Consider the following 13,829-nt stretch of genomic DNA (forward strand, 5'->3'; position numbering starts at 1 on the left):
GAAAGACTCCTATTACCACCCTTAAGGATACCCCTACACTGTAAAAAAATTAGGGAGTTAACATTACTGGGAGTTGGGAGTTAAAATTTTCGAGTTAAAAATCAACTCAAAAAGGGAGTTAATAATTAAATTAACTCCTTACAACCAACTCCCTAGGCATAAAATTAACTCGTAAAGCATTAACTCCCTTCGCTTCAACTCCAAAAGGGTGGGACTTTTATAGCATCCCCTAGGGAGTTGAAAAATTCAACTCCTTTTTTTACAGTGTATGCAGAGATAAAGTAAAGGTACTTTTTTTGAAGGTTTTCTACGTATAATACATAAATTACGTATTATACGTATAATACTGTAGAAAACCAGGTTTTCGAAATTGTAGCCGCATTAATGTCAACATAACCTCTTTTTGTTATTTACTTTCCGGTTTATTGTTGATAAATAAGTATTAATTAATAAATAAACTATTCAAATATTGGTCAATTGAGAACTTATGCTACTATCATTATGCTACTCGGTACTATCAAAGATGTAACAAAAAGTATGGCTATGTTACCCACTATAATCAAGAAGTTACTTCGTACAATCTGGATAGTAACTGATAGAATCTAGATTACTGTTCGTATATGTAAGATCAAATATGGTACCTGGTACTATCTAGATAGTACCCCGTACCATCTATTTCTCTCCGTGTATTATCTTATTTGCAATAATTTCGTAAAAAATTTTAACATTTTAAATGTGCTTCATCCGTTCTCAATTTAGAAAAGAAATACTAATACAATTTAAATTTTATCAAAGCATCGATAATTAATTTTTGCTAATATCAGAACTTTTGAAAATTGGAAATTCGAAACAAGCAGATTTAGGGTTATGTTTCTCAAAATTAACCTCATGTATAATACACGTATGTAGAAAACTCATGTATAATACGTGTATATTACACGTAAAAAATCTTGTATTATACTCGAGGTTTTCTACATACCCATCTCTGCCCCTGAGATAAAAAAAATTCCCAAAAAATTCAATTTTTCTTAGACCAGGCAATTTTATTGCAAATTCTCGCACAAAATGCAAGTAAAAGTGTAGAAAAAAATTGACACCCCGATTCAAGTAGGGGAAACATAGGGGTTGCCTTAAGGCTGGCAATAAAGGTCTCTTTCCCCTACTTGTATGAGGTTGCCAATTTTTTTCTACACTTTTAGTTGTATCTTGTGCGAAAATTTGCAAGAAAATTGTCTGTCTAAGAAAAATTGAATTGTTTGAGAATTTTTTATTCATATTTTTAACTTCATGGTGGTAATAGGGGTCTTTACCTTATTTCTATGGGGTTGCCAATTTTGTTCTACACTTTTACTTGCATTTTGTGCTAGAATTTGCAATAAAATTGTTTGTGTAATGAAATTTCTATTTTTTTTTTAGAAAAATGTCAATGTAGGGGATTTTACTAGGAGTGTTTTTTCTAATGAATTTGGGGTTGAATTTAATTTTTTCTGGTAAGTATAATGTTTTTTTTGAAGTTTTTTGTTGTGTTTATACATTATCTTGGTTTTTAAAATTTCGATGATCGTAAAAACCACAAAAGACTTGATCTATCAAAACGGTCAGACACGGGTATTATTTTTGGGTCCTAGTTTCCGAAAAAGTTGGATTTTTTTGATGGTAAAAAAAAAAGTTAAATTTTGTCAGACGGTGATATAGGTGTACACAATTAATACCGCATCAATAATTATTGTCATCCTGCTTCCTTTAAACTTCTGAATAATCTTAATTTGCTCAACACTAATCTATATATACTCTTTCCGTCAAACAAGACACAACTGATACAATAACATTTTACATAAAAAAATGTTAATTCTGTCAATATTAATACATAAGGAAAACATTTGTCTGTTTCAGGATATTATGATAATAATACAACACAATTTTTAGAAAAGGATTGGCTTCGACATTGAAAGTAACATCCGAGTGAAGCAGAGCTCAAGAAGTATATCTGAAGACAAGAGTATTAAGGGAGGATTGATATAGTGATGACGGTGATGCTGCTGCAACGCTTCGCCACCCCCCAATTGACACATAGCCAAAAAACAGGCAACCATAATAACAGTGAGCCGCCATTTGTATTTCTATTGGAGATTGACGAAAACACTAATAACAGTACCAACAACAACAATAATAATAATAACAATAATAATAACAACAACAACAATTCTAGCTACAATAATAATATAAATTCAGCAAATTACGGTTGCAGTTACATTACTGGTAATACAACAAACAATAACATCAACAAAATTATTTCGACAAGCCGCAGTAACGTTACCATTGGTGGCGTATCAGCGGCAAAGTCGCTAAGCCGTCTTGGGACCCCGGGTGTCGCAATGCGATATTATCGTCTCTGGATATATGCCTGTAACATAGTATTGCTGGGCAGTGCTGTTGGTTTTGCCGCGGCCGTTTCGCGAACACTACTCTTCTCAGGAGATCCTAGACGCTATTTAGTCCCAGGGGTCCCACGAGCATTTGATCCAACTGCTCTTTACGCCTATTTAGCTCTAGCTGTTCAGTTGGGTCTTGTTCAACTTCTTGGCTGTATAGCGGCTAGACGACTCAGTGCTAGACTTCTCAACGCTTACTGGATTCTACTTTTGGCACTACTCTTTGGCGACGTTGTCATCGGGGTAGCTTGGGTCTTTCGTTTTGAGAGAATGCGCGCCGAACTACGTCCAACTCTCAGGCTAAGACTGCAGGTAAATAATTATTTACACTCCTTAAAAAAATGAACTACAATTTTTTGTACACAGCTGAATTTTTCAGGGCTTATAGTACAGAATTTTCTATATACAGAGGTAGCTCAATACAATGTTTTTCGTACAGTGTCATCCAGGGACATACATATGGAATCAAAACAAAATTCAAAAACAATTTTATTTTGCTTCTGATAGGAATCTCAGAATCAAAAGTCAGCTTTGTTTAGTTTTGATTATGGTACTTGAATCAAGAAACGAAAATAGAATCTACTTTTGATTCTGTTTGATGAATGAAACGAAATTAGAATATATTTTTGATTCCGTTTGTTAAGGGGGATACAACCAGTTGTAATTTTCGAAAACTAAATTATTTTTTGCATTTTCTTAAACTATATGTTTTTAGAAGTGTGTCTGTAAATTTGTATGCTGATCCAGTGAAAAATAAATGAGATATCCAGCACAATGCGAAGGCGCGGAGAAAAATAGAAAAACGAATAAAGTCACTTTTATTACTTTAAAAGTAAAACTGGAACTGTCCGCAGTTTCTGCGCGTTTCTGTCAATTTTTACTCCAGAAATAGTAAAATTTACTATTTCCGGAATAATTTTTTTTATTGCAGGAGTAAATTTTACTATTTCTGGAGTAAAAATTGACAAAAATACGCAGAAACTGCGGACAGTTACTTTTAAAGTAGTAAAAATTACTTATACGTTTTTTCATTTTTCTCCGTGTAGCTACAGACCAGGCAGCAGCCATGAAACTAGATAATTTTATAAGAAATGTAAATCAATTTTATTTTTGCATTTTAGATTAACCATAATTGCGGAATTCTGGTCACTTCATGTTTCTTTCGAATTCATATGAATTTTCGAACGGAAAAACGTTTCAAAATACTACACGAAATCCAATCAAAATTTTGTCAGAAATCTGCACGAAATTCATTCGAAAATCGTATGAATCATTTTTACATTTTCAATTGACAAAATACAATTTAAATTTTATTGAAAATATACTGTACAAAAAGCATTGTACCGAGCTAGCACTGTACAGAAAAAAGTTTGTACCACCAAGCTCGGAAACTTCAGCTGTGCATAACTTTCGGACTTTTTTGGTAACATAAACAATAATCTGTTTTATAAAATGTTCTTTAGCGGATAATTTTGTTACAAATAAAATTAACCATTAAGGTTAATTGTAAGCTAACACTTTTACCCGAAAAAATTAAATCTTTTTTAATCGATATACTTTTAAAGGGTCCAGAATTCAATTTTAATCAAACAAACTGGTACTGAATTTTTTTTATGTAAAAAATATCAAAATTTATAAAACATGTCAAAGCGCGCTCTTGGTATCGTAGATGTCCCTGTGGTAAGATTATATTATTTACAAGTTTCCACATATAGCAAAACTTTAAACGCGTTTTTCTCGAAACAACATTTTTCAAGTTGATGGACATTGTAGCTTGAACAATTTTTTTTATCGAATTAACTTTGTCTGAAGTACTTTTTTTGTTCGTCATTTTTTATATCTACTGCTTAGAAGTATGTAGACATTTCTTGATAACATTGTTCTTTTTATCTTAAAAAATGCATGAAAAACATAGGTTCAACTTCTGCGACAAAGGTGTTATTCTCCCTTAACACTACTACAATTCAGATGAATTATTAACAAATTTTCAGAATGTAAAATGTTTGTCAACTGTTAGATTACGATACACAGATAGTTTTACAAAATAATAAAAAAAAATTGTGTTGTTCATCTCAAATGTAGTTTTAATGATTCATTTTATTCGAAACAAAATTAATAAAGCTTCCACTAAAAAAAACATTTTATAAAACAGGTTTTTCTTTTTAAATTAAAAATATTCATAAATATCCAATTAGAAAAACTTTTTTTTAATGTACACTATTTATCTCCGATTCCTTTTTAAACAAATTAATTTCCATTTAACTAAAATTTTATTTTATCAAATAATTTATTTACTAAACTTCAAATTTGACAAAATGCATGTACCAAATTTTCACATGAGTTTCCAATCTATGTACTGTCGGTAAAGTAGATGTGGATAACATCAATAAATTCTTATTTAAGTCATATCGAAATCAAATCTGCGTAATGAAAAAATGAAAATTAAAATCCGTTAATCGCGGAGATCATAAGAATTTGTTTGTTTGATAAAAGCTCTAAAGTCATTTAAGGAGAAGAAAAACAAATGAAAATTCAGTGAAATGGGAATTCAATTAAATTAGAAATCCCACAAGAAGAAAGTCTGCTATAGAAATAGAAATTCTTTAATTCGATAATAATTCTGCTCAATGAAAATACGGTTGCTTAAAATTAAATAAAAATTGATTTTATGAAAATCAATAAAATTTCATTTAATTAAAATATAATTGTCACTGACAATTCTGATGCGGCTGAATAATAATTCAATTAAAATGTAATTTGGTTATGTGCAATTAAATCTGATATTTATTCGAATAAAAATGAAAAATCAATTGAAGCAGTAATATTTAGAATTAATAATGCAACTAGTAATAGAATTAACGTCTCAAATTTTTACTTTTTTTAATAATTTAAAAATTTTTCTCAAAATTTAACTATTTTTAAAATCCAATTTCTTTTGATTTATCAATAATATAGATTTCACTTGTTTCAAATATTCAAATACATTCATTGAAATTAAATTTTCAATAGATTTCAAAACCATAAAATTCTTTCTTCAATAATAAAAGATAAGAGAATAAAAATCGACATTTTCTATATTCGTATATAAATTAGAGAACAAAGTAAATATTTTACAAATATCAAGTTTTTACGAATACTATAAAATTCAACAACCATTTTTTTTTATTATCAATTTCTTTATTCTTTAGCTGAACTTGAGAAAGATAAAAGTTTCTCAAAGTTTTAATACTCATCATTATTGTTATCTATACAATATTGATGTATTTATGTTTAGTTAGAGTTCTATATTTAAAAGAAGCTCGTATGTATTTTGATTTTTGAGATTTTGTAAAGAAAATAAGATTAAAATTCAACAATCTTTGACTATCCATTAAAAAGGGGATAAATATTGATTAAAAATAAATTTTAAGATATTTAAACGGAAGTTTTTTCTCATGAAATAATTTCGTTTTTCTGGAAATTCAAAATTAGTATAAATGTTGACTATAATTTAAAGGAATGACTGATAGTTTTATTTTACTGTTTTTTGGAAAACTTTCTAGATTGATAATTAGTTAAGATTAATAGCTAATTTATGAAAGCAAAAGGTCAGTCATTCAAATTAATAAATAAAGTGTTATGTCTAATTTAGATTAAGATTAACACCTTTTCTATCGAATGTTCATTTAACATATATAGTTTTCTAAATATTACCTATCATTGATATTTATATAGATGATTAATTGCTATAATTTTTTGTTTCTAACAGTTTAAAAAAATTAGGGACAATAATAACATCAAGATTAGTACTAAAAGCAGGCAGTTTTTGTAGTTAACCATAAATATTTCTTTTTCAAGAGACTCAAGAGTCAATTACTTTATTAATTTGATTATAAATCCGGTTCAACCCCTTGACATAACCTTAAACTAAAAATTGGTTTTATCACTAATTTAATGAAACTAAAATTAAAATTAATTTTACTAAATTTTTGAAAGATCTAGTTATACAATTTTTAAAACAAATTATTTTGAGTCATTTGTTGTTAAATAATAATTTTTTTAACAACTTTTGAACAAAATTCAATATAAATAGAATTTTATTTTTGTATATTGTTTAATTAATTTTAATAAAATACTTAACAGTGAGGTTACACCTAACCTCACATTTTCTAAAAATTTCCAACTTAAATTATAATAATTAATTTTTAAAAATATCATAATTTTCGTACATAACAGAGCACTGAGAGAAACAATTGATTGCGATTACCATTACGTTAGTAAAAATATTGTTGATAATTTAAATTAGTTACTATTACCATTTAGTTAGTCCGCCTAACTATTTCGTAAGGTAACTAATTAAATAGTTATTCCAACAAACAAATTAATTAAACCAACTAATAAAATAGTTATGCCAACTAATAAAAATAGTAACCCCAACCAATCTTTTCTCTCAGTGAGCCGTTCCACATTCTGTGTAAATAATTATTATTTAACAACCAATTTTGTCTAAAAACATATTTTTTTGAAAATTGTACACTCTAATCATTTAAAATTTGATGAAATCAATTTTAATTACAGCAGATGAGAGATTATATTTTTATTTGTTGTCCCGGAAGAGTTTTGACTTTGTTTATGTGAAAAAAATTATAAAAATGTTAATTTCGAAAAAATTATTACTTATTTCAGATTATCCCAAAATTCTAACCTCAATCTCTCCTTGGGAAATAACTTTTTAAGGTCCTCCTCAAACATAAGGTACATGGTCCTTATTTTTAATTTTGTAAAACTTTTTCTTCTAACAAAAATTACATAATTAGAAAAACAAATTTATTTTTAATATTTTCTTTTATTTTATATGAAAATTTTGTTCTAATAATCAAATATTTAGAATATATGGAAAAATTTGATTTTGATTATTAGAACAAAATTTTTATATAAAATAAAAGAAAATATTAAAAATAAAGAACCCCGCACCATTTACATGGGAATTTGGGGTCCGGTGAAATTTTCTGCAACTTTGAACTTTTGTAGTTTTTGACCTCCTGAACAAAATATGTAAATGGCAAAATTCCAAAAAAAGGACACAATTTTTAAAAATTGAGGTTCAAGTGTAAAAAATAGTGTTAAAAGCGAAAAAAATTCAAAAATGAGTAAAACCAAAAGAACAAAATAAACTTTCTTGAAATTCGTTAAAAAAAATAATTTTTAAAAATTCTTTCGCCTGTCTGCATCCGGTATTTTGAATTTTGAAAAACTGTCATCGAATTCGTAATCAGCGACCCCGAAAACCACCGAGTAACGAGATTCAAGGGGAATTCGATGTATTTAAAAAAAACTCGTCGGCCATTTTGGATCCGCCATTTTGGATTTTGAAAAATGGACATCGAATTCGTAATCAGCGACCCAGAAAAACCCCGAGTAACGAGATTCAAGGGAATTCGATGTATTTAAAAAAAATCGTCGGACATTTTGGATTCGCCATTTTGGATTTTGAAAAATTGACATCGAATTCGTAATCAGCGATCCCGAAAACCCCAGAGTAGCGAGTTTTAAGAAAGTTTATTTAGTTCTTTTGGTTTTACTCATTTTTGAATTTTTTTCGCTTTTAACACTATTTTTTAAATTTAAACCTAAATTTTTAAAAAATCTGTCCATTTTTTGGAATTTTGCCATTTACATTTTTTGTTCAGGAGGTCAAAAACTACAAAATTACAAAGTTGCAGAAAATTTCACCGGACCCCAAATTCCCATGTAAATGGTGCGGGATTTTTTATTTTTCTAAATATGTCATTTTTGTTAGAAGATAGAAGTTTAAAAATAAGGACCATGTACCTTATGTCTGAGGAGAGCTTATTAGCTGAGGAGAGTTATTTCCCGAGGAGAGATTGAGGTTGGAATTTTGGAATAACTTGAAATAAGTAATAATTTTTTTCGAAATTATAACATTTTTATAATTTTTTTCAGATAAACCGAGGGGGAATTTACTCAGGTAGTCAAGTGTACACTCTTCCTGTAATACTTGTGTAATAACGTGTAATACCGTGTAATACCGTGTAATAATGCATTATTACGGTGCTGTAATAACGCAAAAAACTCTGTAATATCTCTGTAATAATGTGTAATACTCTGTAATAACGTGTAATAACTGAGTAATAAGGGTAATATGAGGTGTAATACCGGTAGTCAAGTGTACACGTTTTTAACTAGTAAATTCCCCCTCGGATAAACAAAGTCAAAACTCTTTAGGTTAAGTGTGTGAAACTGAGTTCGTTATATTTACTTTCGAGGTATTTATGTATAAAAAATGTCCCATTTTCAGAGAAGCTGTACTAGTTCTTCATTCAACATTTTTGAATAATAATTAATATTTATTTACTAATATATCACTGCATTTAACAAAACTTTTCCACAGTTAACTGTCCATGCCTTTTGACGCGAAGTAAAACTTACTAATCCTTATCTGTGGCAGCTAAGGATTAAAGCTACTACTTTTCATCAAAATTATATTCTATCAAATAATAATAATAATAATAATAATAATAGTATTAATTAATAATAGTATTAATAATCAAGTGGTATTTCTTTAGGGTGATTACAACAAGGAGACACGATTTAGTGAGCAGTGGGATCGTCTTCAAAGGGACTTCTCCTGTTGCGGAGTGACTGATCCACAAGATTTTGGATCACGTTGGCCACATACTTGTTGTGAGCCAAGTTCAAACGTAAGCGAGGTTTGTGAGCCAACATATGCCAAAGGTTGTGAAGAATATTTAATGGATTGGCTGAGAAAAACTGCGGACTTACTCTTTGTTCTTGGTTTTTGTGTAATTGCATTTACAAAATTATGTTTTCTCGGAATTCTTCGTTATGAAATTCGAGAGATGATACAAAAAATACATTTACTACGTGAACCACCACCTCAAACGACAACATTCATACAATCCTTTTCACAAGGACCTTTGGATACGACGAACAACGGAAATATCGTGCGTCGTACAACACTGCCGACGGTTACGGCACCTTCCGGTAAGATTTCACCTGTCTTTGTTTAGAGGAAAATCAATGAGAGAGAATATGTTTCAGATAACAAAATATTTTACGAGACTAAAACTGTATCAAGCAAAATTTTAAGTTAAATAATTTTTTTTACGTAAAATTATTTTTTATACATATAGAAGTATCAATTTTTTTCATTTTTTTTTTTTGTTTTTAAGGTAGTATGCTCGCGATAGCACTTTTCTATAGAATTCCATAAAATTTAAAATCTTAACAATTAATAATAAGATTTAGAAATTTACAAAATTTAAAAAAAAATTGACCGTTTCTAAAAACGGTAGATATTTAAGTTCAAAGTTTGTTAGTTTAACATTGTTAGCCTATTTAGAGTGCACATAAATGGCACATTTCTCTCAATGACTTCTAAAATTATCTATAGATTTTTTTAAAAAACTAGTAAGTTACAAATAAATATTTATAGAATTTAAAACAAAGAGAATCAACAACATTGACCGTTTTGTTTAAGAGATTGAAGAGTTTAAAAATTATTAATTGTGAGGTTAATGCCTTGTGAGATTAGGGGAAGTATTACTAACACGAGCCTGAGCACGCGTATGTATAGAGGCTAACGATGTATATAGTACAGTCAGGCAAAAAAATTTAAAGCAACAAGCAGTAGTTACCCTAAACTTTTTAAGCTTACTATTGAAATTTATTTTCGGAAGTGACTGCTGCAAGCATACTACCTTAATTGCGGTATTAACTTTTAAGTATAAAAATTATAGTAAAATTCGATTTTAAAATATATTTCGACTAATTTAACGAATTTATAGTAAACATTTTTTTGGAAAACCCTAATTATTTTAGAAATATAGGATAGAACATTCTTCCAATTATCTCTAAATTTGAATTAGTTAAAAATAACTAATTCGATAACATAAAGTCAATTACGGATGTAAATAATAATATTCCTACCAATCTTTTAGTTAAAAATAACTAATCATTAGTAAAATTTAATTTAAGGTTATGTTAAACTAACGAAAATTTATAGCAACTAATTCCACTAATCAAATTTAATTATTTTCTGTTTTTTTTTCATTTAAAAGTTAGTTACTTTTTACTAACAATTAGTTTTTTTTTTTTACTAATTTCTGAAAAAAAAATCAGGTAAAATTTTTCTAAAAATTAATTATTTTTAACTAATTCAGATTTAGAAAAAATTTTGTTTTGAACAAATAATAAAAATTGTTTATATTGAACATATAAATAAATAATTATAAATTAAACATAAATATATTACAAGTAGTCCATGACAATTTTACAGAATTATCAAAATTGACATTTTGGTTTTGATTAAAATTTTATTATATTTTCAAACTTAAAAAAAATATTCTCGATATAATAATAAAAGGTTTTCTTTTATTTTACAGCAACTTTTTGCTCTTAAAAATTTTGTATTTAAAGTATTCTTGTCTGATTGAGAGAATTTTTTCTGCTTTTAGAAAGAAATAAAGTCAAATAAAAAAAACAATTTATATGATCATTTTCAAAATAAAATGTTAAAGGTACATTTAGAAACGGAATATTCTTTTCATTCTGAAAACTATTTTTTTTTCAATATACGAAAAAGAGTTTCATGATTTTTTTCAATTTTTTTTTCATCCAGCCTTTTTATAAGATATAAAGTTTCCATTTTAAATTTTGAAAAAAAAAATTTTTAATCCTCTTAACTTTTAGTTTGGAAAATGTATCAATTTTAATGTTGAATTGTTTGTATCCTTCGAGTTTTATAGAAATTTTTTTTTTTTTAATGTATTTTCTTTTAAACAAATTTTTATCTGAATTAATTGATTAATATTTAATGAAGATATGACGATTTATGTTTTTTAAAATTCAATTAATTTTGAGAATTTTAATTAGTCAGTTTTTGTTAATTATTAGCTAAAATATTCGTTCTACAAAAAAAAATATCAGATAAAAAAAAGATGCGCTTTTTAAAATTATTCAATTTGAAAATAAATAAGTTGCTTGCAAAATAATTTGAATTTTACAGTAAATGTATTATTGAATAATTTAATTTTAAAAAATTGATTTTTTTAAATATGTATTTAAAACTTTATTTGTCATTGTGGGTCCAATGGAACCCAAGCACATTTTTATTTAATTTCTATTTCTATTATTGTTTGATTTGGTAATATTTTCTTTCTACTAAAGTTTTCGTGAAAAATGACTAAAAATGAGTAGAAATTTTCACTAATTATAATTATTACATCAATAAAAGACAGGACTAAAATTTAAACCCTTAACAATAAAAAATAATAATAATGCAATTTTTAGTAAAAATTTCCATTTTAGATATGACAAGTAAGGGCTAATTGAATTTTATTCTTAATAAATTAATAATAATTGAAATAATTTTTAAATTTCTTTGAAAAATTTGTAAAATTCGGAAAAAATGACAAAATTTTATAAAAAATTTTTATTTTGTTATTATTAAAAGAGATTAAGATAATTATAAATATGTTCAATGCATCATTCTGAAATATGTATTAAAAATAAATTTTTTTGTTAAAAAAAAATTGTAAGAATGTTCTATCCTCAAATATTAATAGAAAAGTGAATAAAGATTTTAACGAATATAACTAACTTAAAAGTAGAAAATGAAAGTTTAATTAAAAAAAAAAACAAACAAAAATCTATTTTTAAGAATAATGTAGGCGTGTATTTAAGTAAGTACGTTGCGCAGTGAACTACGACGCACAACAGTTTTTTTTTTATAATACTTCTGTATGTAATAATTGTTAGCTGAAATCTTGGCTGAATTTTTGCTTCAGTAATTAGTAAAAAATAACTAATTATTAGTAAAAAGTAAATAATTTTCAGTGGAAAATAACTGGAGAAATAGTCAAAACTAATTCAATTAGTTACTATAAATTTTAGCTATTTTAACATAACCTAAAAGTGAATTTAACTAATAATCAGTTATTTTCAACTAAAATATTAGCAGAAATAGTACTGTTTATTATTATTATTATTATTATTTATTAATCAATAACTGACATTTTGCTATGAAATTAGTTATTTTTAACTTATTAGAGAATAACTTTAATATAGACATACATTTTGTAAAACAGTATAGTTAAACTTGTAAAATATTTAAAACTTGTCAAAAAATACTTGTGCACTCGACACTCATTAATCTAAAATGTCGAGTTGAAAATTAGAAAACTTTTTTTCTACCAATTATGAAATTCATGACTTTGAAGTCTTAAAATAAGCAAAAAAAAAAAAAAAAAATTGATTAATGTCAACATCGTTAACGATTCCGTTGAATGAAGGTCACTTTTTCAATGCTCCGTTTTTTCTCTTTCATATCTAAGAAGTAATTAATAATTACTGTTATCAAAAAAGAGAAATGGCAATTGAATAGAATTTAAAATTAATTAGCAAAAACTACATTTCGAGTCTCGTTTAATCGAATTCATCAAATCTAAAAGAGAGCAAAAAGGTGATTCGGTTAAACGAAAATTTGGTTAAACCGGAAACAGTGATAAACATAGTTTACGATAATGTGAAAAACGTGTGAATAGTCTTTCTTTATCTACCGCATAAATTTCAAATAAAATTACATTTAAATTAGTTAAATTAAACTTCTTTTTTAAATTTATTTTTTGTTGAACTTCGAAAAAAAGATTTTTTTTTTAATTTTGTAAATGAAAAATTCGGTTATTCGAGACTCTTCGACCATAAATTTCATAAAGGCCGTAGCATGATAAGCATGGAAAAAGTGCCTCCGAATGAATCAGGTCTATATTTAGGGAATAATTTAGTCCTATTATGAAACTTATTTTTACCAAGTTTTAACTAAATTAACAAAATTTTTGTTTTTGAGTTACACTCTTTTTTGAGAAATTCAAAAATTTTGATTTTCTCCGAATTGGCTGAACCGATTTTCATAAAACTTTTTGCAAAAATTTAAGAAACAAAAGTGAAGTTTACACTCCTGATATTTGCTTAACTAATACCGTTTGCAAAATGTTGATTAAAAAATGAATCTTTACAATAAATATGCATTAATTATTAACTTTTTAACGAATATTGAATTTAAAAAAATGTTGGTCCCTCATTTATAAAGAAAAATGTACTATTTAGAGGCCAAAAATCGGATTTTTATTTTTTAAATTATGAAGTACCCTTTCAATCATTTTCAGGCCTCGGATTGACTTTAAGGCACAAAAAAAGTCGTTATTTAGTCGACTTATATTTCAAAAAAAGTTGAAAAAGTCGATTTTTTTATTTTAACAAAATTTAAATATGGTTAAAAATATTTTACTTTAAATAACTAATGTTATTAGATATTAAATTAATTTTATTAATTCTGTAATGAGAATAATTCTACAAGAATATTATCAAGAAAATTTA

The 13,829-nt window shown here is 26.7% G+C and overlaps 2 protein-coding genes across 3 annotated transcripts in view; one reads left to right on the forward strand and one right to left on the reverse strand.

Annotated features, from left to right (window-relative positions):
• The window catches only part of LOC127280860 (uncharacterized), a 147,274-nt gene that overhangs the window by 83,684 nt on the left and 49,761 nt on the right, over positions 1–13,829 (reverse strand). The window lies entirely within an intron of this gene.
• Positions 1–13,829, forward strand: part of LOC127280861 (uncharacterized) — a 63,295-nt gene that overhangs the window by 45,461 nt on the left and 4,005 nt on the right. The window contains exons 2-3 of the mRNA XM_051304169.1: positions 1,894–2,744; positions 8,999–9,437. Of these exons, the coding sequence (XP_051160126.1) occupies positions 2,025–2,744; positions 8,999–9,437 (1,159 nt within the window). The 5' untranslated portion in view covers positions 1,894–2,024. The remainder of the gene's footprint in view (positions 1–1,893; positions 2,745–8,998; positions 9,438–13,829) is intronic.

Source organism: Leptopilina boulardi, unplaced genomic scaffold (assembly GCF_019393585.1).
Source record: "Leptopilina boulardi isolate dan_hultmark-lab unplaced genomic scaffold, ZJU_Lbou_2.1 LbouV2_255, whole genome shotgun sequence".
NCBI lineage: Eukaryota > Metazoa > Arthropoda > Insecta > Hymenoptera > Figitidae > Leptopilina > Leptopilina boulardi.